This window comes from Alligator mississippiensis, chromosome 2 (assembly GCF_030867095.1).
Source record: "Alligator mississippiensis isolate rAllMis1 chromosome 2, rAllMis1, whole genome shotgun sequence".
Classification (NCBI taxonomy): domain Eukaryota; kingdom Metazoa; phylum Chordata; order Crocodylia; family Alligatoridae; genus Alligator; species Alligator mississippiensis.
The window spans coordinates 99393175-99420605 of NC_081825.1; the positions used below are offsets into that span (position 1 = coordinate 99393175).

The 27431-nt window shown below is 42.4% G+C and overlaps 1 protein-coding gene across 2 annotated transcripts in view; it reads right to left on the reverse strand.

Annotated features, from left to right (window-relative positions):
• The window catches only part of ARHGAP10 (Rho GTPase activating protein 10), a 219185-nt gene that overhangs the window by 48478 nt on the left and 143276 nt on the right, over positions 1-27431 (reverse strand). For both annotated transcript variants that reach the window (XM_014593705.3, XM_014593702.3), the window contains exon 19: positions 8658-8808. In XM_014593705.3, coding sequence (XP_014449191.1) covers positions 8658-8808 — 151 coding nt within the window. The remainder of the gene's footprint in view (positions 1-8657; positions 8809-27431) is intronic.

Consider the following 27431-nt stretch of genomic DNA (forward strand, 5'->3'; position numbering starts at 1 on the left):
CAAGGCAACCTATACTGAAATGTCTGCAAAACTCTCGACAATTTCCCATTTTCCCCTCTTTTCCCATTTTCTTTAACACATAATTTCAGTCTCCCTTGTAGGTAGGTCTTAAGCTGTTTACACTACAAAAACGCCTGCCACAATAACATGCCAACACAGCCCACCAGGGTAGACACTGTACATCAGAATCTTCCATGTTTGGGATTCATGGTTTTTAGTATGCTAAACTGTCTTGCTTATATTATTGTGTGTCTGAGTGTCCATGTGCAGAAGTTGGAGCATTAAAGAGATGATGGAAAATTACAGAAGATCCAAGGTTTCTAATGATGCTCTCTCTCAAGGAAAGTCTGAATGTGCATCCAAGAGTCCCCTGTATTCCTTTATTATTTTCACTTTTCCCAAGTGCCCTTTCCTCTGCTTTCAATGACCACTTTACTTTTAGCTATTATTTTAATACTCCTTTGAGATCTGTGTGTTGCCTACTGCAAATTGGAAAGCATATTGTTTCTGTACTTCATTTCCCAAGCTGGACTAATGCCAGAGCCTACTGAAGCAGTGCAACAATAAGCAACAAAGAGAGGTAGGGCAGGTGGACGGGCAGAGCTTGTGTGCGTGGGGTGGGGAACAGGGAAAGAGGCAGCACTGGAGCGGCGGGCCTAAGGCTAACCGGGACAGAGGCTGTGAGGGAAGGCAACCGTTATAGCTCCAGCCCCAACCCCAGGTCATGGGGAGCAATTGTCTGCCCCCTGCTCTCGCATCATACTTGAATCCAAGATGATCCCCCCTCATGTTAAATGAGGAGGAGGAGAGACCTCATTTTACAGGGAGACATTGGATATAGGATGCTACATGCATTTCTGCTCAACTAAGATGAAGCAGCAGCTATACTAGCTATAACTCCAAAAGTTTTGTACTACCTATATCAGTTATGCTACTGCAGAGATGCACAAGCTTTGTAAGCAACTGGTGCTTACTGATGAAGAATCCACCTGAGAGCCACAGGGCAAAAAAAACCATAGCAGACCCTGCAGAATTGCAGTGATGAAATCTGCAACATCTTAAATTCTACAATAGCAAACAACATACAATTATGATCTTTCTTTTCCTTTTACTGTATTGGGAGCACCTATTTGATAACATATCCACATGTTCCAGTCAGTCCTAAGCAAAAGCTTTGCAAACTACTGATGAAGCACTTATGTCTAATCCATGTTGCTATGGAGCAGCAGAAACACAGAGTAAAGTAATAGTCTACCAGGTTATCTAAATACTTTTATCAGCAGAACCTAACAGCAACAGTGTCTCTCGGTTGAGATGATCCAAGCACACCTCATGCCCACCTATTTTTACACATGTGCTCCAAACCAAGAAATACACTAGTTAAGTCACTCTGGGTGCCCCTCTGCAACCACTCTGAAGTTCTCACACTGCAGTGTGCCTGGGAGCAACCACTAGAAAAAATGCAACTTTCGGCAACATATTTCTGGAGCATGCTTAACTATCAATAGGAACAGGTAGGCAAAGTATGCTAGGGATTGTTCTGGTGGCTGCTGCTTCTGGCCATGTCTTCAAAAGTAGGGTCTAAACCATACACTTTACAGGTTTGCATTTCTCCAGTTCGAGGCTACCAAAATTATTACAAATCCAAGGCCACTGCCAACTACCTGCCTCCACTTTCAAGAATTTGGAGTAATGGTTCTATTATGTCAGGGGCAGGCAAAATACGGCCCACAGACTGGATCCGGCCTGCCTGCCCATTCTATCTGGGCCATGGAGCCCCTAAAAAATTTAGAAAATTAATATTTATCTGCTCCTAGCTGCCTGGAGACAGGGGCAGTAGGACCCAGGGGAAGCCAGCAGGACTCAGCAGCCTGCACGGCCCCACCCCACCCCCAACTGGAAGCCCTGTGCTTAGCAGAGCCTTCTGGCCTGGGCCCTTGGGGATGTTCCTGCGTCACTACACCCCAGAGGGAAATTCAGATGAGAATGGCGGGGCAGGAAGGGGAGAGCCGCGGGTGATCACCCTGATCCTCGGGGCCGGGCCAGGCTGGGCCAACTCCTCCCAAGTCCTGCAGTCCGGCCATTCAGCCAGCAGCCACACGGTGCTGGAGTGGCCAGCAGCCAGCAGGAAAGTGAGGAAATAGCAGCTACAGGTGTGGGGAGTGAGAGCTGGGCGAAAGCACAGGGCCCACACTGGCAGGGCCCAGAGCAGGGCAGGCAGGAGTACGGGGTCCCGCACCAGCTGTGCTGGAGGGGGGGGCAGGGGTCCCATGCTCCTGCTGCCCCACTTTGGGCCCTGCCAGCACTGGCCCCGGGACACCAGCACAGGCCCCATACTCCCACCCAGCTGTCACTGTGCTCCATGTGCCTGGCTGCTGCTCCTTCCCCCAGCCTGTAGCTGCCATTTCCCCACTTTCCTGCCTGCCGCTCCAGGTACCAGGGCCAGGAATGGGAGTGTGTGTGTGTGTGTGCGTGTGTGTTCGTTCATAGGCCAAGTTCCACACTCACACCCCACCATACTGCCATATACAGATACCTACGCCCCCTCACACACCCCATCCTCCCTACCCCCATACAGCCCCCCCACAAGCCCCATACCCACCCCCATATATCCACACACACACCCACACCTATCCACCCCCCACAAAACCCTCCCACACACACCCACAGCCTCCCCCACACTCCACAGACCCACAGGCCTCCACAAACCTATACCCACCCACCCACAACATACAAGAGTAAGACTTCATTTTAAGCAATTATATACAATCACCTCTGTGTACACTACACAAATACATGTAAAATAGGACAAAATATTTTTTTAATCAAATAAATTAATGTTGTAGATGTTCACTTTTTAGAATATAATTTGATATTTTTCTGGTTCCAAGATGGCAAAGCCCCTTGCTGAAAGGAGTACTGGCTGGGGCAAGGGGAGGGACTTTTGGCAGCAAAGGTCAGGGGCTAGGGGGTGAGACTTCCAATCACAAGATGGTGACTAGAGGGTGGAGCATCTGTCAAGGTGTGGGGCTACCCATGTGGCCCTCAACAGCTTGCCAAATTTGACTCAATAAGGAGCCCTCCACCCAACATAATTTCCACTCCCACCCTGTATTATGTAGTTATTTTGGGGAAGAAAGAGAAGGGTTGGGATCAATGCCTGTTTTACCATTTTCTTATCACAGCATGGGCGGGGGGGAGCAGGAGGGGAACTGACACAATATTTCTGAGGCACAGTGCAGACTAGTAGCTTCAGCACATGAACTGAAATTCAGAGACACAAAAGACCTATGGCCGGTTATTATTTATGACACTGCCAACCCAGTCTCCACTAAAACCAACATCTTGGAAAAAATTCTCCCATCTTTCCAAAGGGAATAATACAATCCTAATTTTAAGGGTTAATGTTTACAGAAAGTTTAAGTATGTAAAGTGTTAGGCAATATTCTGAAGTTATAAGCCATATGGTTTTCTGGAAGTTTGGAAAAACCTTTTTTTGTGCAAGTATTATAAGTATGCCCTATGAAGTTTAGTTCCAGCCATAAATAACACACCTTATAAGGTATAGTAATAAAAGAAAGAGTGCCCTTTTCAAAAGAGACCATTCTGTTTTTTGTATATGAAAGAGAGAGAATGATTTTGCTCTCTAGTAGCTGGCTCACAGAGATGGAACAAGCTCATATTACAAAATAAGTTTCACTTCAGTAAAGGTCTATTTTTCCGTAGTTGGACAAACCCAAAGCTTGAGCTCTACTTTCCTACTGTGTGTATAATGTGTGTAACAGTTATCTCTCTGTTGTTTGTACTAGTTAGATGACAACCTAGGTATTTTTTTTGTCTATTTATGTAAAACTTTTTCAACTGTGTTGTTATACTGGCTTTGCAACTAAAGCAATTCATTAATTGCCATGTTGATGGCGTGCAAAAGGTAAAGCAAACAAAGGCACCTGCATTCCTTTTAAACTATCTGAAAGAAAATGGGGGGGGGGGATGTAGAATGCAAATATTATGTTAAATAAAAAATAATAATTTCGTTCCCTTGCAATTTTATCTTTTTCAATGTCTTTTGGATCAAGTATAAATAGACGTCTCCTCTGACAATCAGAATGGAAAATATAGGCTCAGTGAGATTTTGGGACAAAAAAAGGATAAACTGCCTCTTGTCCCAGTCAGTAATCTCTCTCAGTAGAACATATTTTAATATTAAATAAAAAAAAACTCTATCTGCCTATAGCTGAATTTGTAACAGTTAGTATGACATGCTAACCTTAGGAGTCACTGCACCCCAGGTTCTGACTCACTATAACATTCTCTGGGATAATACATGAAAGACATTCTTTCAAAAAACAATTTCTGTTCTATCTGCTAGCTGTAAGAGAACAAGAAAACTCTGAAACAGATCACAGTATCATTCAGAGTCAAAACTTCTATACTGCAGTGTGCTGAGAACGGTGGTTCAGGTCATATCTGAAAATACGTGACAGTTCCCTCATTAAGTGTGGTTCAATTTGAGATACTGAGATACTGGAAGACTTTAGTATGAAGATTTAATACCTAGTTTTCTTAGGGAAAGCTAACTGGGGAAAAAAACGGGAGCATCTTCTGAGACTTAGTTTGTCTCCCTCACAATGAAGATCTTTAGGTTAATAAAAAGAATACTTAAATTGTTTGTAAATAGGTTTAACATCATCTAATTACCATGTGCAAGAAAAATCCATGTGCTATCAGAATTTACTGCAGCTAATTCCTTGAAGGCAAAAATAAAGATTTTAATCAAACAGAGTGTGTTCTTCTAACTATTATGGCCATCAATATTTACTCCAGTTACAGTCCTTTCTGGTTGGTTTCTGCAAACAGTATGTGTGCATTTAAGAAGGCTTGTGACTTGAATGTGCTTTTTAAAAAACAAATCTGGCCCAGACCCTGTGTTTTCAATCCAAGCTGTGGATTCTACAGCCTGTTGACTCCCTGAAGCAGCTGATAGTTAAAGGCTTGTTTCCGCTTTCTTAACAATTTCCTGGTTTGCATAACAATCCTAAATGAAACACACTCAACTAGTTTTCCAGAAGAACACTGCCTCTAGCATATTTTTTATACTTCAAGTTGAAACAAATTCTTAAATTTTGTTAATAAACGATTAATAACTGCGCACGTTTTAATGTATATTTGTCTCCTTATAGATGTTTATGTAGAAATATATTGCAGCTACTTCAAACAGCAAGCTCATGACAATTTGGCCAAATCCAGGAAATACAAAACTTTAGCTGATGCCTGATACTTAAATCATGCCATTGTGAATAAAAATGGGGGGAGGGGAATGATTTAATGTTTAATTTCCTGTTAAAAAAAACATACACGTGGGATAAAATCTTTCCAGAGCAGTTATAAAACATGTATTTGTTAGCCAAGAAGTTAGGTAAATATGGACTAAAGCCCAGTCACACTTCTTATTCCTTCTGTCTTCCTCGCCTATAAAAAAAACTTTGCAGAGCATATTTGGAGCTGTTCAAGTCTAACCAATGAGTAGATAATTAATCAGCCTGCCTGAGGTATGTATTGTATAGCCAATCCACGGGAATAGTTATTTCGATACTATAATGACATAATTGGGCTAAACATACTGAACTACTGTATGCACTGAACCGTGCATATGAAATAATCAGGGAAATGACTACCAACAAAAGTTTCTGATATAACTGCATAACTAAAATTAATGTGCAAGCAGTACAGGGTAGCACCTGTCAAACCAATTCTTAGCAACAAGAAGGGCTGAAGCACCTTTAGCGAATGCTACCAACTTCAAATTTAAACTAAGGATACTAAAGAAGACATTTTTCAAAAGGCATAAAAGGAAAGTAGACATTTAACTTCAGCTGAAATTCAGTGGCAGCTGGGTAGCCAACTAAGCCAAATACCTTTTGTATTTTTGAAAGTTTCCTAGTAAAAAGTTACTGATGGGTAGGGACCTACTCAAATCACAATTTTGCATTTTTCACAGAAACCTCTATTTGAGGTGGTTTTCACAAAAAGTGGCATTCCCCACAATTTTTGGTGGAATCACTGGGGGGAGGAGATGGGGGGGTTGGGGATGGGGGACAAACTTACTGAAAATAAAATGTTGGCTCTCCAGTGGGAGCCAGCACTTCTCACAGCCACCGGCACAGAGAAAGGGAGCCAAGATGATGGCTGCCACCTCCTCCTTCCACTGCTGATTGGCTAAGTAGGCTGCCCATCATGCAGCCCTGCCCTCTCTGCCAATAAGCACTGAGGGGTGAAACCACATGAATGGCAATCCATTCAGGCAATCAGCGGTGAGGGGCAGGGCCATTGCCAGGGCCCCTTGACAAATCAGCGGTGTGAGGGGCCTCACTGCAAAAAACCATGAAAATGGTGGCACGTGTCACGATCGACCCGCAAAATCACCCACCTGCCTCCTAGATTTCGGTAGGTCCTTACTGATGGGTCCTTTGACAGGACAAAGTCCTACATTGTGAAATCTAAGTCATGACAACCATGGACTCAACAAAACCTATTAAAATACCATCACATTGGGTGATCATGCAACATCAATTCAGCACCATGGCAAACCTCAGGTATAGCAGTTTATCTCAGCCTGTGAGATCCTTTTCAGGGTACTGTGCATTAGCATTGATGGGAGGAGGCAGGGGGAGGGAAGACATCCCTGCACATGGTTTACAAGATAAACACAGAGATTTAAAATAGGAATCCATAGCGTCAACAATGTTTAGACCTGTTGTGGTCTTTCTTTGCAATAGAACAGTGGTTCCCAACCTTTTTTGTGTTGTGGACTGGCACGGGAACAGCGCAGCTGGCTGCCTCCCTTCCAGGACTGCCCCGCCCCCCAGCTTTAACCCCGCACATCACTACTGGTGGCAGAAGCCGCTCACCCAGGCAGACAGACAGGAGGCTGAACCGGGGGCTCATGACATGATCCGACAGCCAACCTGCTGTAACCTGCTGTGGCCCAGTGGTTAGAAACGTCTGCAATAGAAAAAATGCTCTATCATTTTCCATAGTCAAGAAACAAGTAAAAGCAAAGAGCTGGCATTTTCCAAAAGGCTCCTTGAGTTTAATGACGGCTCCTGGGAGTCTAAAAGGTTGAGAACTACTGCTCTACAGGATCACAGCAAGTGTTGAATTTTCTTGTTATAGACTGATAATCAATTTTTAACCTCTGTACTTCTTCGTTATTCAAAAAATATTCAAATTAAAATCACAATATTATCCTGGATTAATGGAAAGTCTCTACAATATTTATCTTGTAACTGATACCATTCATTTTTTAGACCAAATCCTGTCCCCAGTGAAGCCAACAACAAAAATATTTTATTGGGCTCTAAATCAGGCTCTTAATGTAAAGAGCTGCAATGGTGTGTAGGGAGAGGGGGAGATATGGGTGGGTGTGCATGCATGTGTGCATGTAGGCCAGAAAGACGACTGGCTCTTTGCATGCCCAAACAGAGCCTTAATTCGAATGGTGGACATATGGTTGGCAGAAGCAAATCTGCTCAGCAACTACAGCCGTTTGAGTATTTTTTTTCAACTGAAAATTAATTTATGTCGAAAAAACGTTTAAGATTTCTGTTAGTTTTTGGCAACATGGTCTTTGAACCATGATCATGCCACAAAGCACACCTACATGCTATGTTATCCCTTTCTGGGATGTGTATCTAGTTTGACTGAAAGAAAGAAAGCAAAAAAAAAAGAAAAGAAAAGAAAGAAGAAAAGAAAGAGCACAATAGAAATGAACTGAAAAATACTGTAGACATGCTGAATCTTTCAGTCATTTCTCAGACCCAGCCACCTGACACAGCTGTGCTGACTCTGCTTCTACCGCTTGGTTTTGCAGCTAAGGTGGTCCAAATTCACCAATGTATCAATAAATCCTATATTCATATATAAGGTTCAAATCTTGAGCTTTGTTTACTTCCCTGGTAACTACACTATGTTTCGTGGTCCAATGCTTCTTCTATGAAGGGATAATTAATTAACACCATTAAGAAGAAGAAAGGGGATAGGGTGGGCAGGAACTGCAATACAAACAAAACTACCCTGCTTTCTCAGAACTGCACATGGCCCCAAAGCAGGATACTCAAAATATTTTATAAACCCTACTCCGCTGTATGGCACTTCTCTATATGGCACATTTTCTGTTTTTCACCAGCCAGACCAGCCTGCAAGTATTTACTTCCACTGAACATCAAGGTACTAAAGATACAAATACAAGTAGTAGTATTCTGCAGTGCAGTGGGTGATCTGAGCCTTTAATCCAGATGAATTTAACAATAGAATGCATTAGCTCTTCTCATAAAAAGATCTGCTTTAATTTTAGTTCTCTCTCCATTTATCTTATGGTTATGTAATCTTCAGTAGAGGTCAAACAGATTTTCCCAAAGAAACTACAGCTGCCTTTTTTAGAAAGGGGAAAAAATATTGATGCTTTAAGCTGCCACACTGATTTTAAATATGATGTGTAGTATGACAATCCCCACGCTACCCTCCCAGCCCTTCTACATGTAACAAATTAAAAAATACAAATGAGAAATGAAAAGCTCCGCTAGACCGTCCCGACAACACAAGACATAACAGCAACAGCAATCTGCTCCCTAAGTCGGAAAATACAATTAACATCTTACCATCATCCAGATCAAGACAAAGATTGTAGACAGCCACAGGCCTCTTATTACGCTGCCCTTGTCTTCTTGATTGCCTTGGTGGGGCATTTGGAGGAGCTATCGACATAGAGATTGGCTCAGGGAAAGTGGCATCAGGCAGGGTTCTGAAAATCTGCAATCAAGAACACAAAGGGCATTAATTATTTACCACGAACAGCAACCTGTGTAATGCAACTGTAAACCATTATCAAACAACATTTGTTTTGGATTTCATTCAAAGCAGACAGGAGCCAAAAATCTATTCCTTCAAGTTTTGGGAGTGTGCCGTGGGTCTTTAATGAGTGCTTTAAAAATAAATAAATAAATACAAAATAACAATAAGCAAGAGCACAGTCTACCCATTAACCAAGCTGCAAATCAGTACATCCAAAAACCAAATATGTGCACCTATGCTTGCCAGAGGGGGAAAACAAGTTTATTTGCCCACTAACCAAAACCAAAAAACAATAAAAAAAGCATTCTACGATTTTAGTTCAGACCTGTAACTTAGCTAAAGCGCCCATCTTTAAATTTTCCGAAAACTTATGACAGAATGATATGATTATAATATCATCCAGGTTCCTTTCTAAGGAAATATTAGCATGCTCCTGAAGAGAGTGGGGATTTGAGAAGTGGGAGCCTAAGGAGAGAAGGAGGAATATTATATTGGTTTTGGAACGTTCTCAGTTAGTCATTTTATATTGAGTTATGAGGCATAACCATGAAGACACCCACAAGGTGCGCACAAAAGGGATTATGTTTCCTTTCACCATTTTATCTTTTGTTTCATGAGCAGCAACATCCAATAAAGTGCTGTGTCACTGCTCTTTGGGTGAAGCAGCAATAAACATTTGTTCAAGTGTGTTTTTTCATTTCATTCAGACAAAAGGAGAGTCTAATGATGCTTATTTACCTATAGCAGCTGATCAACAGTCTAATACAGTAATTAAGTAGCCTTTTCCATTTGATCATGGTGGATTCACATAAGCAAATAAGCATGCTATTGGTATATTATTTCATTAAAAACAGCAGTACTAAAAAAGAACAAGCACACACAGCTTCACAAAAATGAAGCCTTCTGCTTGTATTATACCGTACAGCACCAGAGCATGATAATACAACAAGACACAACATAATAAAACAGTATTTGACATTACTTTATTCCAGAAGTCTACAGAGCTAAACACTTTGTATGCAAAATGTAACAAGGAGAGGGTTCATAATGAGTGTTCTGAGAAGACTTTTACTAAGCAAAAATGCATACAGAAGGTGTAAATAAAGAGACACTGCAGGCAGCACATTTTTGGATTATTACAACAAGTCTCAGGTGCGGCATGAAGCTAAAAGCCAAGTGACTAAACACACGAGGACAGTAATCACAGTGTGATAAACCACTCTGGGCCTCATGCTGGCCTATTATCCTGAGTACTGTGTATATACAAAATTAGATTGTAACAGTAAATATCCTCAAAGGCAGAAACTCAAATTTATGCTGGTTTCTTCATGGCATCAACTTAGGTTTACCCTGATGTTAGGTTGTAGTGGCTGTAAAATAGCCAGAACCACTATTCTACAAAAAATGGAGGTGGGGAAAGGATGAGAACATCACAATACTAAGCATCATTGACTTGGCAACAGACATGTTATCCAAAGGAAGGCAATGGTGGAATGTGCCCCCTCCCACAGAGCAAATACCCCCTATACATTTATACATCCACACACTAGCTTTAAAGAAACTATTTTCTCTTGTACATGTCTATAAACATTGATTATATGAGAGAAAAAGAATACTGCATGAAACCCTTGAAAAACAGAATTGTCTGGACAAGGAAAAAAAAGACTGAACCATGACAGTTATTGCCTGTGTAGGTGCCATGCAACTCAAGACCAAGTCAGAAATACTAATTATGATCACAGTTCTAAACCATTTCTTAAAACCTAATGCAATATTTAATAACATCTGAAGTGCACATACAGGGTATTTAGCTAACAGTACCATACTGCCCCCTTATGTGTAAATATAACAAAGCTGGATTAAGCTATTTTATAGACAAGTATTTGCTTTTGGACAAATTCAAGAGACTGCCAAAAAAGCCTAATGCCATATTTTCATGGGTTCAGTGTTGTATTCAGGCTCTCTGCAAACAGCAAACCACCTAGAAATCGTTAAAAGGTTTTGATGTTTTATTTGCTGCCCTATATTCCACAGTGGGGTTAATCTAACTCATATCCAGATATCTCAGTTAAAAATCAAATGATATGGATGGGAAGAGAAGGTATTGTCCAGTGGCACAACAAAAAAATAACACTATCTGTATGAATATGACTTTGCATGAGCTAGAGTAACACTCCTCGATTCTCTCAGTCCTGCACAAATTACATTGTCCTATAAAATTACTGGTGTGAGAAACTAAAGAAACCACCAAAATAAAATATAGAAACACCAAACAAACCATAAAACTAATTTTTATTAGGCAATACTAATCCTTATTTAATGACATGTCTAACACCATGATAGGCACAGGCAGTAAGTAAGGTAATGAACTGGATACTGCGAATAAGCCCATTAAGAACTCTTAACTGTTATTAGCAGCATGATGATGAAAAATATTAGTTAAAAAGCTATATGCTACACAAGGGAAATAACCAGCAATTCCAAACTGACTGTGCTAATAAGCTAGAGAAAGTAGACTACTGACCTGGGAAAACAGAACACATACCTGAGCACTCATACAGCAACCTGTTACTGCCAAGTGCCATGACAGAAGCCCTACAGGCAATTTACAGAAGAGTTTCTTGCCCTTTCTTCCCTCCCCTCACCTAAAACAAAGGAGAGATAAACAGCACCAAGCTTTCTCCTTTGTTGTTACCAGGGTCCCTATAAAGTTTGGTTTCATCTCCTGGCTAATTCAGGCATGCCAAGCCCAACTTCCTTCATGCAGCTAGGCAGAAGGCAGGACAGACCTTATAGACTAACTAAATAAGAGATGCATAAGCTGCTGTGAGTTCAAGCTCACTTCATCAGGTGCTATGAAAAGACACAGCTGTCATCATCAGCTGCCAAGTGAAATAATAATGCACTACAGTTGACAATATTAAAAGTTGTTTAATTGGTGAAATAGCAAAGTTCGTAACAGTACCACCCAACTCAAGTCACCATGCAAAGCCAGCCTGGGTTCCTTTATGAAATCATTCAACAGGGCATCAAGCTTCAAAAACCAGTGTCAGGCCATAGGCAGATAAACAGACTGTTATAATTTATATCAGTGTTGTATTCCAATGTAAATCACATTAGAGATCAGGATTGGACAGATGCATGGCTATCTTGTAGTAGCTACCTACTGTGTGAACTATTACAGCTGCTCACCACTAGGCAACAGGAGAATGAACAACTACTCCAGGATGCATGGACAGATCAAATTTAAACTCATGTAACATATAGCAGTAGAATTTTACCCCTGATTTTTTTCAGGAGTAATTCTCCACTGGCTTGGGCAAAGTTATTCTGGTTTAGGGGCTTAGATGGTCTATCCTCCAGGTTTAACCATTTCATCTGTCCATGCTCTCAGAGCAGAACCCCATCTCTCCCTTCCTTCCTAAACTCTCCAGACATGTCAGACTGCAAAAGAGGTATTATTTCTGGTGCATGGTAGGGGAACAGGGAATACCTCTACAGGTAATATATTTTTCCATAAGGAGCTCAAATTATCTCCAGGGCACTTTCAGATAGCTTGTGCCCCACACTCAGTGGAATTATAGTATGAGTAGAAGTAAACCTCATCCTATCTTTACAAGATTTCCTTGGTCATCTGCTATACTAGGGAGATTTTTGCCAAATTCCAGGTAATCTCCATCCACCCTTGCTGCATAGGAAGGGCACCTGAAACCTACCTCCCAAATCTGGATAAAAAAGAACTATTTAGATAAGGAATAGAGAAATATAGTCACTTAATTGTTAGCAATAGCTCTCAGCAAGTCACACTTAACAACCATGACCTGTCTTACAAATGCTAGTGGTTACTGTGCTGGCTAATGTGGACAATCCTATAGGACTCCATGTAACCAACTCACAGCAGTACTTTGCAAGCTCTGGATCTACATACACTAAAATGTTACTATGCATATCAAGACTATCCAGTCACAGATACTTTACCAGGACATTAATGTAGAGTTACTTTTGTTCTTCCAGGCTTTTCATACATTCCAGTAACACAAGCTTTTTAACTGGTTCCATTTTTACAAAAATGGGATCTAGCATAACCTTTTCACAACTAGACCTGTCCTTTCAATAGCAGTAAATTGTCTCTGAGGTAAACGCTGCAGTTCACACCAATTTTGCACAGTGTTAGTATTTGCAAAACAGGAAGAGGACCAGAAACTGCCCCCTGAGGGGCACACAGGGCTCTCATGGACTTCCCTTTTCTCACTTTCTCCATGTTGGTGTAAATGATTCTACCTTCCCATAACATAAATGCCTTTTATTGTGTCCTGACCAATATTTAGCTGTCGCCAGTTTTAAGTTTGATTGAGAATTTGAGTACAACCTGATAGATCTAAAAGAGAGGGATGGATTAAAAAAATAATTTCACCTTTATTTTGATTAGTGATCACAGGAAGCATTCTAAACATTTTATAGTCAAAACAAGAGATTACAATCTAAATAGCTTATATATGGACAGAGATGGAAAAGCTAAAAGAAACAGGAGATGATAGTTTACAAACACTTAGATGCTTTGACTTAAAGGGGAGTGCAAACGTAAAACTGACCAAGCCTCAGTTGGCCCTTTTGGTACAATGAATCATAAATATTAAATGTGCAGCAAGTCTACTGAATGCATCCAAGAGTGTGGAAACCCAATCCAGGCAAGCCACCAACATTAAAGCAGTACTAAGCATGCTATTTCATAAAATCTTTAGTTCCCTGTTACGCCAAAGGAGCTCCCCTCAAACATAAAATAAAAAATAATAAATAAATAAAGCTCCCACTGTCACTGTTCACATAGATTGTAAAAGTTGTGACAGCAGAGACATTAGTTTGTGTCTAGGCAATTAAATGAACAAACTTTAGCTATTAAATTACCTGGGTTTAGCAGAGATAAAAACAAGTAATCAAACTTCAAGAGGATAAGAAGATTACAGTAACATGGTGTGATGTAGGCTTGAGAGGCTGTCACCAAACTGTGCTGGATTTACAGTAGAATATTAATACTTTTCAACTTTGTTCTCACTATTGTTCAGCATTTTTCATTTCCCAGTGTCACTTTACTTGCCTTAAATCAGCTTGTGGTCAAATACTGAAGCTACCTACATAAATGATTTGTAGTTACCTAAGAACCAACACAATTACATAAGCCATAAAAAGCCTGCTCTCAACCACTCTCTTCCATTATACTGATAACATGCGAGAGGAAATTTTAAGTTTTTAAAGGTGTTTTTTTAGGGGGTGGTTTTTTGTTTTGTTTTTTGCTTATAACGCAAGGATTTTTTTTTCATCTATATACACACACACACACAACCACACTTACCTTGTGTGATGGACAAGGAAACCTCAACTGAATACAGCTTACTCCTCAATACTGCAGTCAGCCATGGATTGTACATGGAATGGTAGACCCTGGCGCTATAGAAAAGGCATAGCCAACCTGTGGCAGGCATGGCACAAGTGTCACACTCAGCCTCTATATAAGGCTTGCGCAGATCGCAAAAGGGAAAGGTGTAGCACGTTGGTAGACAGAACAGAAAGCAGAGCAGCAGATCAGGCAGGGGTTGGGGATCACAGATTCCCATAAGTTTAGGGCTGGAAGGGACCTTGTGAGATCACTGGGTCCAGCCCTTCAGCTCTGGGCAGGAAAGACTGCTGGGATTATAACCCCAGCAAGGCGGCATTCGGGGAGAATGCAGGCTAATGTGACACACTGGCCAGAAAGGTGCTCCCACTGCCATTCAAGAACACCAAATACAGTCTGCCACCTCTCAGGCAGAGGTAATTCATAAACTTTGTAGCAGAAAGCCCCCTTTTTCTTTTGCCTGCAATTGCTCACCCCTCTTTGGATATGTTTCTCTTTTTCTACCTTTTCTTCCTTCCTCTCTCTTTCACTTTAAGATAAGGAATTGTGTTTTAAAATTTGTATGTGTGCATTTTGTATCTCCCCTTGTATTTTGGTATTTTTATCTATTTGTGTGCCATGGCATTTGCAGCTTATATTTTATACGCCTCACCTTTCAACTTTCAACTAAATGTGTTTAGTTTCATAAGTAAGTTATACATTGTAACAATGTTAACAAGGGCAGGAATCAAACTGCCCTTCCCTGTATCAGGCTGGCCCCTGAAAGAGCGAGTGAATCAGCGATTGAATGTGTAACACTGTAGCAGCAGGCAGCAATTAACACCTGGAAGCTGCAGATCAGCCAACGGAAGAACTCAATAGAAGACAATGTAACAACCGGGAAATCTCTAAATGTCACTGATCAAGGGCTACAAGCCCTGGCCTGAGTTAATCAACGCCGGGGACCAACTTTTGGGCTGAGTATCTCCAAATCGACCGCTCCCAGAGCCCTATTCAAAATTCATCAACAGACTCCCAAACCTGCACGTACATGCAGATGACCAACAACTTGATACTACCTTTAGAGCATTAGGGGCAACTACAGTTCACTTAAAATCAGTGCAAGGGAAACATTAAGGAGAAGATGCAGAAAAGAGGGAGGAAAAAATAAGGGAACCAGACAGAGCTGCAAGGAATAAATTTAATGAAAATCCTTAATATCTGAAACTTGCCCCCAGTTTTTGTCATGAGGCAAAAGATCATCTATTTTCACATTACTCGCCACATGGAGTATGCATGTAGTTATCCCTTGAGTATATGAGCAAGAATCCAAAGAGAGTCATTTACCAGTTAATCCCAGGATGTTGGAAAAGTGGGGACACGTCATGTCAAGTCCTAGATCAGGGGTGGGCAATTATTTCAGGTAGGGGGCAGCTTAATGAGTTTTATTGAACTCTCGAGGGCCACATGGGTAGCCCCGCCCCTTGACAGTTGCCCCACCCCTGGTCATAATCTTGGGACCTGAAATCCCACCCCCTAACCCCTGACCTTGGCCACCAGAAGTCCTTCTTCTTGCCCCCCAGAAATACTCCTTTTGGGAGGGGTGGGGGTTGCCATCTTAGAACCAGAAAGAAACCAAATCATAAACTAAAAATCAAACACCTACTATAATGTATTATAATTTTATTGCAAAAAATATTTTTGTCATGATTTGTATTTGTACAATATACATAAATATAGACAGGTGATTCCATAATAACTGAAAAATAAATTCTTAGTCTTGTATAGTGTGTGTGTGTGTGTGTGTGTATGGTGGGGTGTTGAGGAGGTGTGGGTGTATGGTGGGATGTGGGGAGTGTAGTTGTGGGGGTGGGGCATAGGGTACACTGTGGCCTGCATGCTATGGGGAGATCGTGGGGGGGGGGAACCCCTCCCACCCATATGTTGCACACCTGAGCTGCATGCTGCCACCACCCTCCTGGGTGCAGGCTCCACACTGCCACCAGCCACAGCCCATGCTCCGTGCTCCCACCCAACTGCAGCTCTGCCCCTGCTGCTTCCCTACCTACTGCCAAGCCAGCAGAATACCTGGGAAGCTGAGCAGGTCCTCAGGAGTTGCAGCAGTGGCAGCAGCAGCCCCTCCCAAAAGCTGTGTGCTGGCCAGTCTGAGCCCCACCATCCACAAGGGTGGGAGCAAGGCGAAACAGAGTATGTTGGGGGGGGGGGGAGGGGGGTATACACATGGGCACCTCGCTCTTACCCTCATGGGCAGAAGGGCTGGGCAGGACACAATTTGTTGGTGGGCACCGTGGGCTGAATGAAAATGGTTGGCAGGCTGGATCCAGCCCAAAACCCATATTTTGCCTGCCTTAGTCTCTCTCCCACCAAGATAATGTTTTCAGTTGGTTTCTAGCCTCCCAAAATAGTACTCTTTCAAGGAATTTGGTGCCATAATACAAGATTTTATCTTGTAATTTCCTTCAGTAGAGGGGTCCATTGGAACTGATAAATAAATAGAAACATACACAAAAACAGTTCAAGTAATTTTTATTGAACTTAAAACACTAACCTTCTGGATGAAATATACCACTCCACCCTTGTGCATTATATGGTTATTAATCCTTGTTACTCCTCGTCTTCCCATGGTAACTGGCAACCATTTATGGTGGCCTAAGAATATTTCACACATTAAACAGCCAAAGTAATAGTCCAGCAGAATTTTTTACTATCACAACTCCTTCTTTTCTGGTTAATTTTTTGTTTGAATACAGGACAGAACTAAATGGGTTTAAACCAGGTAACCTGTACAAAAACAAACAAAAAAACACATTTATTAGAGATATAACAATGCTCAGAAAAAAAGGAGTTAAAATGGCTGATTTACAATGCACGCTTACTCTGCTGGAATCTTTATCCAGTTCATCTCTTGAAGCAAGAAGACAGTGACTCTGGCATTCCTTAGGTCATTTTCTGCAACATAAACCAAAGATGTATTTATAGCAAATCAAGTCTTTAATGTAGACAAGCAATCAGAAGCAGTTTAGGATGTACAAGGTGAAATCCACAGAGTGCTATAAAATATAAAGTATTCTACATCTGAACCAGTAAAATAATATCTTAGAAAAAATGCTTAAAATATTCAACAACAGTACTCTTCAATTTAAAAGTCTGAGCAATAATCTTCCTATCTCAAGACAATACAATAATCACAGATCCTATGTCACGATACAGCCTCCCCGGGATGTTGCTAGGGCACTATGACCATGCCGGCTCTACCCTATGGGTGCCTACTAATCTCATCTGCCACGCCTTGCTTGTATAAATGATAAATCAGGAGGTTGTCCTCAAGTTGCTGCTCAGTCACAGTCCTGACAGACTCCTCTAAACCCTGTGGGTTGTTGGACCCCTTACTGGGTCCCATGCTCAGGAGGTGCCTTACAGTACCCCCAAGCCTTATGGGCTAGGTGCATGGCTCCAACACCTCCTCTTAACCATGCCCCATGCCTTGTAGGTGGTATTTAAATGTTGTCCCTATTTTGATGAGGCCTCAGTCTAATTCAGCCTCCTGTCATCACAGGACCCTTGGCCCCTGTAGCTGCACCCTCTCTGGTGCCGGGCTCGCTGCAGCCCTGTCTCTGCACCCTTTCTGGCACTGGGGCTCTACACTGTAGTGTACCCCCTATAAGGCCTCCTCCTCCCCACCAGCCTCAGTCCGGTCCAACATAAATATGAACTCCTGGGCTATAACATAATACAAGTAATGCAAGCCACATTCTATCTCTTTAAAACACAAAACTACTCCTTGGGTATTGAGTGCCTCCCTGCCCCAGGTACCTTGTAGACTCCTGGAGCCTCATTAGCCCTGTAAACAGTCTATCCAGCAGCTACAGTGTTCCTGGATAGTTCTTCCCTGCAGGAACGCCTTCCCCTGGCAGCTTGCCAAAGAACTCAACCCTGCTGGCCTCAGCCCAAGGGCTTATATGTGCCCAGGCCCTGACTCCTTCCGGTCATTTGACCGGGTGCAGATGCAGGCTAATTCCCCCATTAGCCTGCTGCCCAGGAAATCTGCAGCTGTGGAGCTCTGTCTAGTTCCTCAGGCTCTCTAGCCAAGCAGTTCCTGCCCTTAAAGAAGCAGGCACACCTTAGTGCCCTGCGACATCCTAGCACCAACATAAGCAACGTTTTTGGCTGGAGCACCAAAAAAAGCACAGTCTACCTTGTCAGATGCTGGCATGCCATAGAACCAAAACCAGGGTGGGGATACATGGCAGGATGCACTGCATATTAATATAGTTAATAATCATAAATGTTGTTTGTTTGTTTTTACAGTAAATACCAGGTTTTCTACAAATTATAAACCTGGTGACAATAAACAAAACTTCATTTGCTACCTCTGTTCTTGAATATTTTTTGTTAAGCATGCTCTGATGAGAGAGAAAAAAGAGAAAGGGAGAAAGAAGAGAAAAAGAGAGAAAAAACAGAGAAAGAGGGAAAGAAGAAGAGAGAAAAAAAAGGAGAGGAGAGAGAGAAGACGGAAAGAGGGAAAGAAAAAAGGAGAGAAAGAAGAAAAAAGAGAGAAAAAGGGGAGAAAAGAAATATAAGAAAAGGAGAGAGAAAAAAGATGAGAGAAGAGAAAAGCCCTAACCACCTGGGTGGGAGCAGGGTGGGCTCAGTTGCACGGGGCAGGCCATGCAGTCAGGGCAGCGCTGGGAGGGGGAGGTGGCAGTAACACAAGCAACACTGGAGGGGTGGCTATGGGGGCAGCTAAGGTAAATTTTGGGGTGACTATAGCCCCCCCCCCCAAGTTCTCCCCTAGTGCGGCCCCTATGCACTGGGTTCTAGAGCCTCAACCAGGGGTGACTGCATGCACCCTTCTGGGTGGATGGCAGGGGCGAGGCATGAGGCAGTGTAACCTCAAGACCTTCCCTGACCAACTGCTCTGAGGCGCAGGGCAGATGATGGGTTGGGGCAGCACAACCCCAGCCCCTCCACTGCCGTCCACCCGGAGTCATGCACGCCTACACTGCCTCAGGTCGCCCCCCTGCCCTGCAGCCCGAGACACGTGTGCAGTTGCCGCTAGCACGGAGCTGATGCTGGGGCTCTGGAGCACCAGCACCAACTCCATGCTGGCAACTGCACATGTGCCTCAGAGCATATGGTGGGAGAGGATCCTGGGGTTGTGCTGCCTCAGGGCCCTCCCCCACCACCTACCCAGAGGGGTGCATGCAGCTGCTGCTGGCACAAAGCGTGGGTGGGGCTCTGGAGCCCAGTGCACAGAGGTGGTGACTGGGGGGGAGGGAGGGAATTGGGGAGGCTATAGCCACCCCAGAATTCACTTTAGTCTCCCTGTAGCCATCCCCCAGTGCCGCCCAGGCCACCATTACTAACTCCACAGCGTAGTTCCCCCATCAGCTGCCACACCGGGAAGAGGCTGGCACCAGGTTCTGGGTAGCTGCTGCCAGCCATGGAGCTCGGGCTTCTTGCAGCAGGGTTTGCAGCCTCCCAAGCCGCTGGCTGGAAGCAGCCCAGGCTTCGTGGCTGGCAGCAGCTGCCCAGAGCCCAGGCAGGCCATGGCGTGCCAGGCAAAATGGCCTTGCATGCTGTGCTCTGGCACACATGCTGGGGGTTGTCAATCCCTGCCCTAGTAACTTTTGTAAGACTAACATTTTAGAAGTACTGGTCAACACATTTTAAAACACTGATTTTTTTTTTTCACTTGTGCTTTCGCCATTTTTCAGATTGCTAAAACTAAATATTTTAGATATCAATTATTTCATAACATATGAATTTTATTTTTAGCATTTCATCCTGTTTGGGCAAGGATCAGTCCATTTTGCTCTTGTTCCGAGTTAGTCATGGTCTATTTCACTTTCCTGCCCTCATTCCCACAATTTGGTAAAACAAGGCGTCACACTGCAGAGAGTTATCTTTACTTAAACAAAAACATTTTTTCATTGTAATAGACAAAGCCTTTTTTGTTTAACCAAATTTTTCACCAATACCTGAATTATGCAACATTTAGGCAACACAACACTTTAATTGATATTTTAAAGTTCCTTACCTCTCTCTGTGTTCACCATTTTGCTTATTGAAATACAGGCATTCCAGCAACACAACAGCTTCCTCTTCTCTTGTTCTTCTTCAGCAACATCATAACATAGGATTTCCTGTACACTGGATAGCACAAGGTTTCTGGTTCTAGGGCCCTTTTGCAATGTGAAAAACACCTCCATACAGCATCTGTGATCCTTAAGCTTGAAAAAAAATTCTGATGACAGCAGAATGATGCCTAGATATCAATTTCTTGTGAAGAACCCATCAAAAGGCTTCAGTATGACCTTTGCTGTCCGCCTTATCCAACCTTGAAATAATTATAAATCATCGCATCTTTGAAAAGGCAATGGGTAAAGTCAAAGCTAGAAACAGGAACTAACCACGAACACACTACCGTTTTCCTGAAATAACAGGACATCCCCAGACAGCCTCACCTTCATTAAAGTTGTACTGGTCAGACTGCCTCAGTTAGCCTGACTACTATAGCCTAAAGTGTTACTTGTTGGAACCTGCAGACTCTACGGGTCTCAATCCCATACTAAAAATGGATCATCCATCTGCTCCTCTTTATACAAGGCTCTTGAGCTCATGACACTGCCAAAGCAGCTAAAATTTGGGAAAATTTCACTCAGATCTGATGCATCCATATTCTCTTAGACCATTCATTTGGAGTTCTTTGCTCTGGACTTTGTGGCTCACATCAATATTGTCAAGCACTATAATAGGTAAGTAGGTTTTCTAAAACAAGATTATGGTTGGAAGGTCAGTTGTGCAAGGGTAAAAAAAGAGAAAAAAAATCAAGGTTAAAACACATCCTTTAATCGTTTGCAAGTTATGGGTGTGTTGACTCAGCCTTTTCTAAAAGTAGCAATCCTGGTACAAAGACTGCAACTTCCTCTGTATCCTGATCTCATTCCACATTTTAACAATTCATAGCAAGAATGCTCCTGGTAGCAGATAACGAACAGGTATCAGCCAGTACATTTTGTTGCTGTTTTCTGAAGAGTGGAAGAGAGAGTTAACAACGCATATGCAAGGATTGAAATACCCACACTTCTCTTCATGGTGTGAGCAGAAATAGCAAATCCACCTTCTCTTATTACTGTAGTTACCTACCCTAACCTGCATGAAGGAGAATTAAAAAAGGAATGCCTTTCCTTAAAGGACAGCCATGGATAGCAGGCTTTGGACATCTTACAAGAGATTTAAAAGGAATACAAATGCCTTTAAACAAGAAGGGATATTAGTTAATCCTATTTTGTAGCTATCTTAAATACAGCATACATATTTAGTTACCAAAATGCAAACAGGGAATTCAGGAACAGAATATGTGTATATCTCTTCAAAGAGAATAAATAGCAGCTGCAAAGATAAAAGGCTGCTTTACTAACCTAAGCTAAGGTTTAACCAAAGAATAGCTATTCACCAAATTGAACAGACCACAACCATGCCCGATTAGGTAATATCCCATTTTGCCTTTGGTGATGAGAATGTATTCAATCTGTGCAAATTTTTATATTAATAATGCAAGCGGCTTTTGACTTTGAATCAATGTGCTAGCTGTATAAAACATGGGGAAAAATGGTGTAGAGTCGGATCCTTCGGCAAGGTGTAATATTCTACACTAAAAAAGAATGGTAAACAACAGTACGGAAGTAGCCTGGAAATTTATTTTTCCTCCAGGAAGTACTCTGATGTTACAATAATGATTTGTATTGTTAGCTGAATTTATGGTTTGACCACAACTGTATATCTCCTTCCTAACAGATCTCATATTCTTCCAGGCTGCTTTTATATTCACCTCCTGGCCCTTTTCTTACAATTAGCCTGTAAGGACTCTGGAGTAAAGACCACTGTTTCCAGTTGTATGTGCAACATTTATCAAAATGGGGCACGAATAGATGAGCAGTGCCAAAAGGCATGACCACAACTGAACTGGCAATGGTCCACTTTGGTTGCTTAAAATATTTGGTTTCTTAAATTAAATGAACACCTAGCTTGATTTGCAAGATGTCCTCAATATGGCAAAAACCTGGAAAAATTCACAATGAATGAAAACCAGATTATGAGCTAATACCCAGTGCTCTCTAGCTGCCAAAACTGGACAGGATGTAGCTTGGATGCACTTAGCCAACAGAAAGCAACAAGCTGGAGTTTATTTTGCTTGTCTGTAAATTCTGTGTTTCATTTAGTGTTTGCCTTCAAAAAGGGAAGCTGAAGTAGAGGGTAATCTGAGGTTGTACTCTTTATATCTGGACTACCACCACAATCACGTTTCTCTCATAGGATGTTTTACAGCATATTCCTTGATTTGAAGCAGTAAACATTCCTTCTGGGATTCTCCACTGTGATCTCGAGGCTGAACACATGCAAGTGCAATACTTTTGACAGAGCCAGCAACCCAGCCCTAAATACAGTATTTATCATCAGAATTCCATTTCTCATCCTCATGTTTGTTTGCCTGCTTAGAAATTTTGTCAGTGCTTTTAGAGAACAAAGGTCTACTCCGCTTGAAAACTGTGCATGAAACTGGGGGAAGTATCCCAAAGTAATGCACTGCATGTGAAAAAGAAAAAACGGAGAATCGTGTGCTTCAATGCAATGCCCGTGCACACCGAAATATTTTTACTGCAATGTTTTGACAGGCTGCTTTCAATCCCTAGAATCTGAAGGGACTGGTGCTATACATTTTGGTTTTCTCATACTGCAATACACTGATCATCAGTATGCAGTTCTCCTGCTATGTATAAGTTGCTCCAAGATTTACTGAAAATGAAAACATTAAAAACATTTTTGGCAAGGGGGGGAAGAGATCTGTGACTTCATGAGAATCTCTTGTGGCTCACCATGGCCCCTTTGCCCAACTGCTAACTTTTGGGAACCAACTCCACAGAAGATAGAAAGAGCTTAAAAACCTACCCACTTCAAAGGAGTAGAGCACTGCCATCACAGTACATTGTTTTTTGTTGTTGCTGCTGCTACTGTTCATAGCACTGAAACGGACAACTTCATCGTTACTCCCACCGATGTCACCAACCACACATGCTTAACTTTAAGCTCATGTTTAAATGCTTCACTGGATTGAAAACCATGTGTTTCTTTATAAACCATGTTACAAAAACAGGCTATGAGCTTTGAAAGGCATTCTCCACAGGCCATGTCACACATTGTCTTTACTGATTTACTGTATTTACTGATACTTCTGCCATTAAGAATAAGATGGTGCAATAATGCTGTTTCCTACCATTGGTACAGGTTGAGCTTCCATGCAGCCCTGCCCCTCCACCACTGATTTGAGGTTTTGCTGTTTTTCATTTGCGAGACTGAGGAGGAAGCAAAAGCTTTGTCTTAGGAGACAGCTCTGTCACCCTGCCCTCGAGGGTGCAGGAGTGGTGCCCCTTCAGCAAACACTAAAATATCGCAAAGAATGCTGCCTGTGTAGCCACACCTGGCTCAGGCAGCAGGCTTCATCATCTGACTTTACCATCTGCAAGAAGGGAATACTTCCTACCTATCTCATGAATATTGTGAGACTGGTTTCTGGAAAGTGCTTTTAAGACAAAGAAGTACTAAGTATTATTACACGAAGCAGCTCTTGGTTTAACAGGGAAATATTAAAATACTATTCCTTGTGCTAAAACTGGGTTTTAGACTTAAAAAGAGTACTGTGATGTCTTCTTTAAAACAAAATGATGAAAATAAATTAAAATGTGTACCTTAATGAGTTCCCCATATGAACAAGCTAAAATAGCACATAACTCAAATATACATTCTAACTAAGCTACATGAAAACTAATTAATTACCCGTAGCATTTATCAAATTGAACAAGCAAAATGGATGAACACATTCTTCACTCTTCCGACAGCAATTAGCACAGCTTGTAAAAATGAACGTTTTTTGCCTATAGGTTTAAGCTTTCTGAATTCTCTGGTGGGGGTCTTTCATTTTCCTTTCTTCCTTTCTGTTCCCTTTCCTTAGCAGACTCTGGTTTCCTCCTTTCCTGAAGGAACTCTTGTCTGGCCCCTTTGTTCCCTCCTCTCAAGTTTCTTCCTTTGCAATTTTCATTTTCTTCTGTTTTTGCCATTCCTTCCTGCTCATCTTTCCTCCCCCGCAAGCAGACTTGTCCATTCAATTCCCACTGAGACTATTCCTAGTCAAAAGTATTCTCCCTCCTCTCCTAACCCCATCTTCTAGCCCATTTAGTTTTATCATATTTTCTTTTTTTCCACCTTTGTCTAAGCATTTTTTTTTTAAATGGAAGTTCAGAATACTGGTAAATACGTAACGTGTTCAAAAGCAGTGTCTCAGTTTAAAGGACTTTTTTACCAATGAAAAACCAACATAGTACACTGATAAGAACACATTCCATTTCATCCCTGTAGCATTTTAGAGCTTAGACCACTAGCTCTAAAAAAAGAGCTGCCAAGAATTCCTGGCTTTGGCAGCTCCTGGAAAAAGAAGCTTAATAAAAGCCTTTAGTGCCACAGGAAAGGAAAAAAAGAGAAGTCAAGGCCTTTTTCATCCAAAGTTGATTATTGTTAAATCAGTTAATAAGGTGTTGCCTCAGGACCAAGAAAGAATGGTGCCTTGTTGCAGTATGCAAACAGAGTATAGTACCCCTTCCCTAGAGTGCTCACTATGTAAGATGGACAGAAATGGGATAAGAGGGAGGAAGGGATACAACACCCAAGCAAAGCAAACGTGGTGGCAGAAAATGTCCCGTTAGCTCCTCTATTTTAGAACATGGGTTTTGTTAGAAAGGGATAACCCAGGGATGAGCAAAATACAGCCCGTGGGCCAGATCCAGTCTGCCGAGGGATTTTGTCTGGCCCATGGTGGGTCCTTTAGCTCCACCCAGCTCAGGTATGAGGCAGCCCAAACCACGGTGCATGCAGCCAGTCCCACCACCCCCAGGCATGCAGAGGGACTGGAGCGGCGCAGCAACCAAACTTGCTCCCCAGCAACCCCCCCCCAGCAACAGTGGCTCCTTCCAGCTGCCACTGCCCGTCTCCTCTGACACCACTGAATCTAGTCCTGTTGCCTGGGCATCCTGGCCCACGTGCCCTGCACCCACCACTGGGAGTACCGAACAGAGTGGGCAGGCAAGGTCTCTATGGAGACCAGTCTGAGACCCATGGAGTAAAGGAACAGCATCCAGGAGTGGCACGAGTGAGTGGGGCCAGAGCCAGGGCTGGAACTGGGACAGGACAGAGCCATGAGTCACTGCCTGCACATCCCTGCGATGGATACCGATTCTATGGGCAGGGGTGCACGGGGAGCAGATTGCAGCTCTGCCCTGGGCCCATGCTGTCAACACTCTGCAATCCCGATCCTGGTCCGACCTGCCTGTGATGCTGCTCCTTGTCTGCCCACATCCCCATCCCATCAGCATGGCTGCACACAGGGCAAAGCCACTTAGGGAATTTTGGTGAGCAGGCAGATGGAAGAGGAAGGAATGACCCAACATTGGGGGGGGCTGACCTGACCCACAACAGCTCATCAAAACTCTTTAATTGGCCCTCCAGCTCAAATAATTGCCTACCCCTGGGATAAGCTCAACAGAGAGGATATAAAAGGAACATGGGACATTGAAGTAAGAGTTAAGCAGGGCAGGATAGAAGAGCCTATGAAGGCTAAAATGTAAAGAAAAGCAAAGGTGAAAATACCTGAAAGTTGAGGGAAAGAAGGATTGGAGCAAACAGCCCATCAACACAGGCAAAGGAAGTCACATTAGTTCTGTAGAAATGACTCAATGTCTGAAGGTCCCTGGCTCTGGTTGCTTCTATAGCTACCCCTACTGGATAGAAACTTCCTTGAGTTTTTCCCCTAGGCCACATGGCCTGGTGTCTGGCTCCCCTGAAAGGGAAGTAGCTTCTTTGATACAGTTCCTGGTTTGAAGAAATAGTACTCAGGAAATCCTTTCCCCATTTACCCCTGTGTTATTCAGAGCAGCAGTCACTAGTTTGGTTGCTTCTGCAACTTCCCCTTCCAGCTAGGGCAGGCACCACTGGATCAGAGATAGAAGCCACCAGTTATACCTATCTATATTGGACAACTACAAATATTGAACTGATATTCCCTTAATCCTTATCTGTCCCCTTGCATCCTTACTCCTTGTTTAATTTTAATGCCGGGTACTGATATCTCAGGGTTTTTTTACCTGCAGCAATCACTGTTTCCACAATTTCAATACCGGTCTGATTTTCCTCTACAGCCAGTACTACAAAGCTACTGTAATTGGCTTGCCACCACCAGTTGGAAGTACATATAAAACTCTGTAAATAAGGTGAATGTGGCACCAAGTAGTTTCTAGCAAGCAGAAAATAAGTGTACTTATCAGCAAATAGCTTCTGCATTAAGCAAATAGCTTCTGCAATAGCTTCTGCATTAAGCAAAATATTCTTATCCCAGGGCAAGCCCCAGAGCCAGTTTTCACCACGCAAACTACATAAAAGTTCTCTAATTAGGACTCAGTCAAGTAACGATGCTTGAGTTACTGGACCAGTACTTCAAAGCTAGCAACCTAATTAACTATTTCTCTTACTAGAAATGGATTGTGGAGATTCTTCAACAGCAGTACTTAGTGAACACTAATGATGTCTAATGACAGCATGATGGCATCATAAATAATGTGCTGCAGTTTTACCAACGTTCAAAAGTTATAACTTACTGAGCAGATTAGTATTTGGAGTACAGGAGAAGGAAACCAACTGATTCAATATCCATTTCAGAAACTTTGGTCTTATTTTTGATTATCTGATTGAACCTGATGTTACAGTAAAGAACAGCTTTTCCTGAGTAGTATGCTAGAGCCAGCCATTGTGCAGGCAGAAGCCAGGAAAATGTTACTTCAGACTTCTGTCTAAGCCCCTCAGTCTTGACCCCACAGCACACCCTCTAGGCCAATTTCATCTTCTCTTAAAGAAAAGCTGCTAATCACTAGCAAGGACGCATATTTCAGTCTGAAAGAAGTATGTAAAAGGCCAGGATTATACCCACAGCTGTTAGACTGTTTCCTGAGATTTCAACAGGGCTATAAATAAACTAAAAAATAATATAAAGTATCTTTTGACAGTCTGATGTAGATGTTCAAAACAACAAAAACTGACTGTGCAAAATCAAACACCTGACTGCTGCTGCTAAACTGGTTCACAT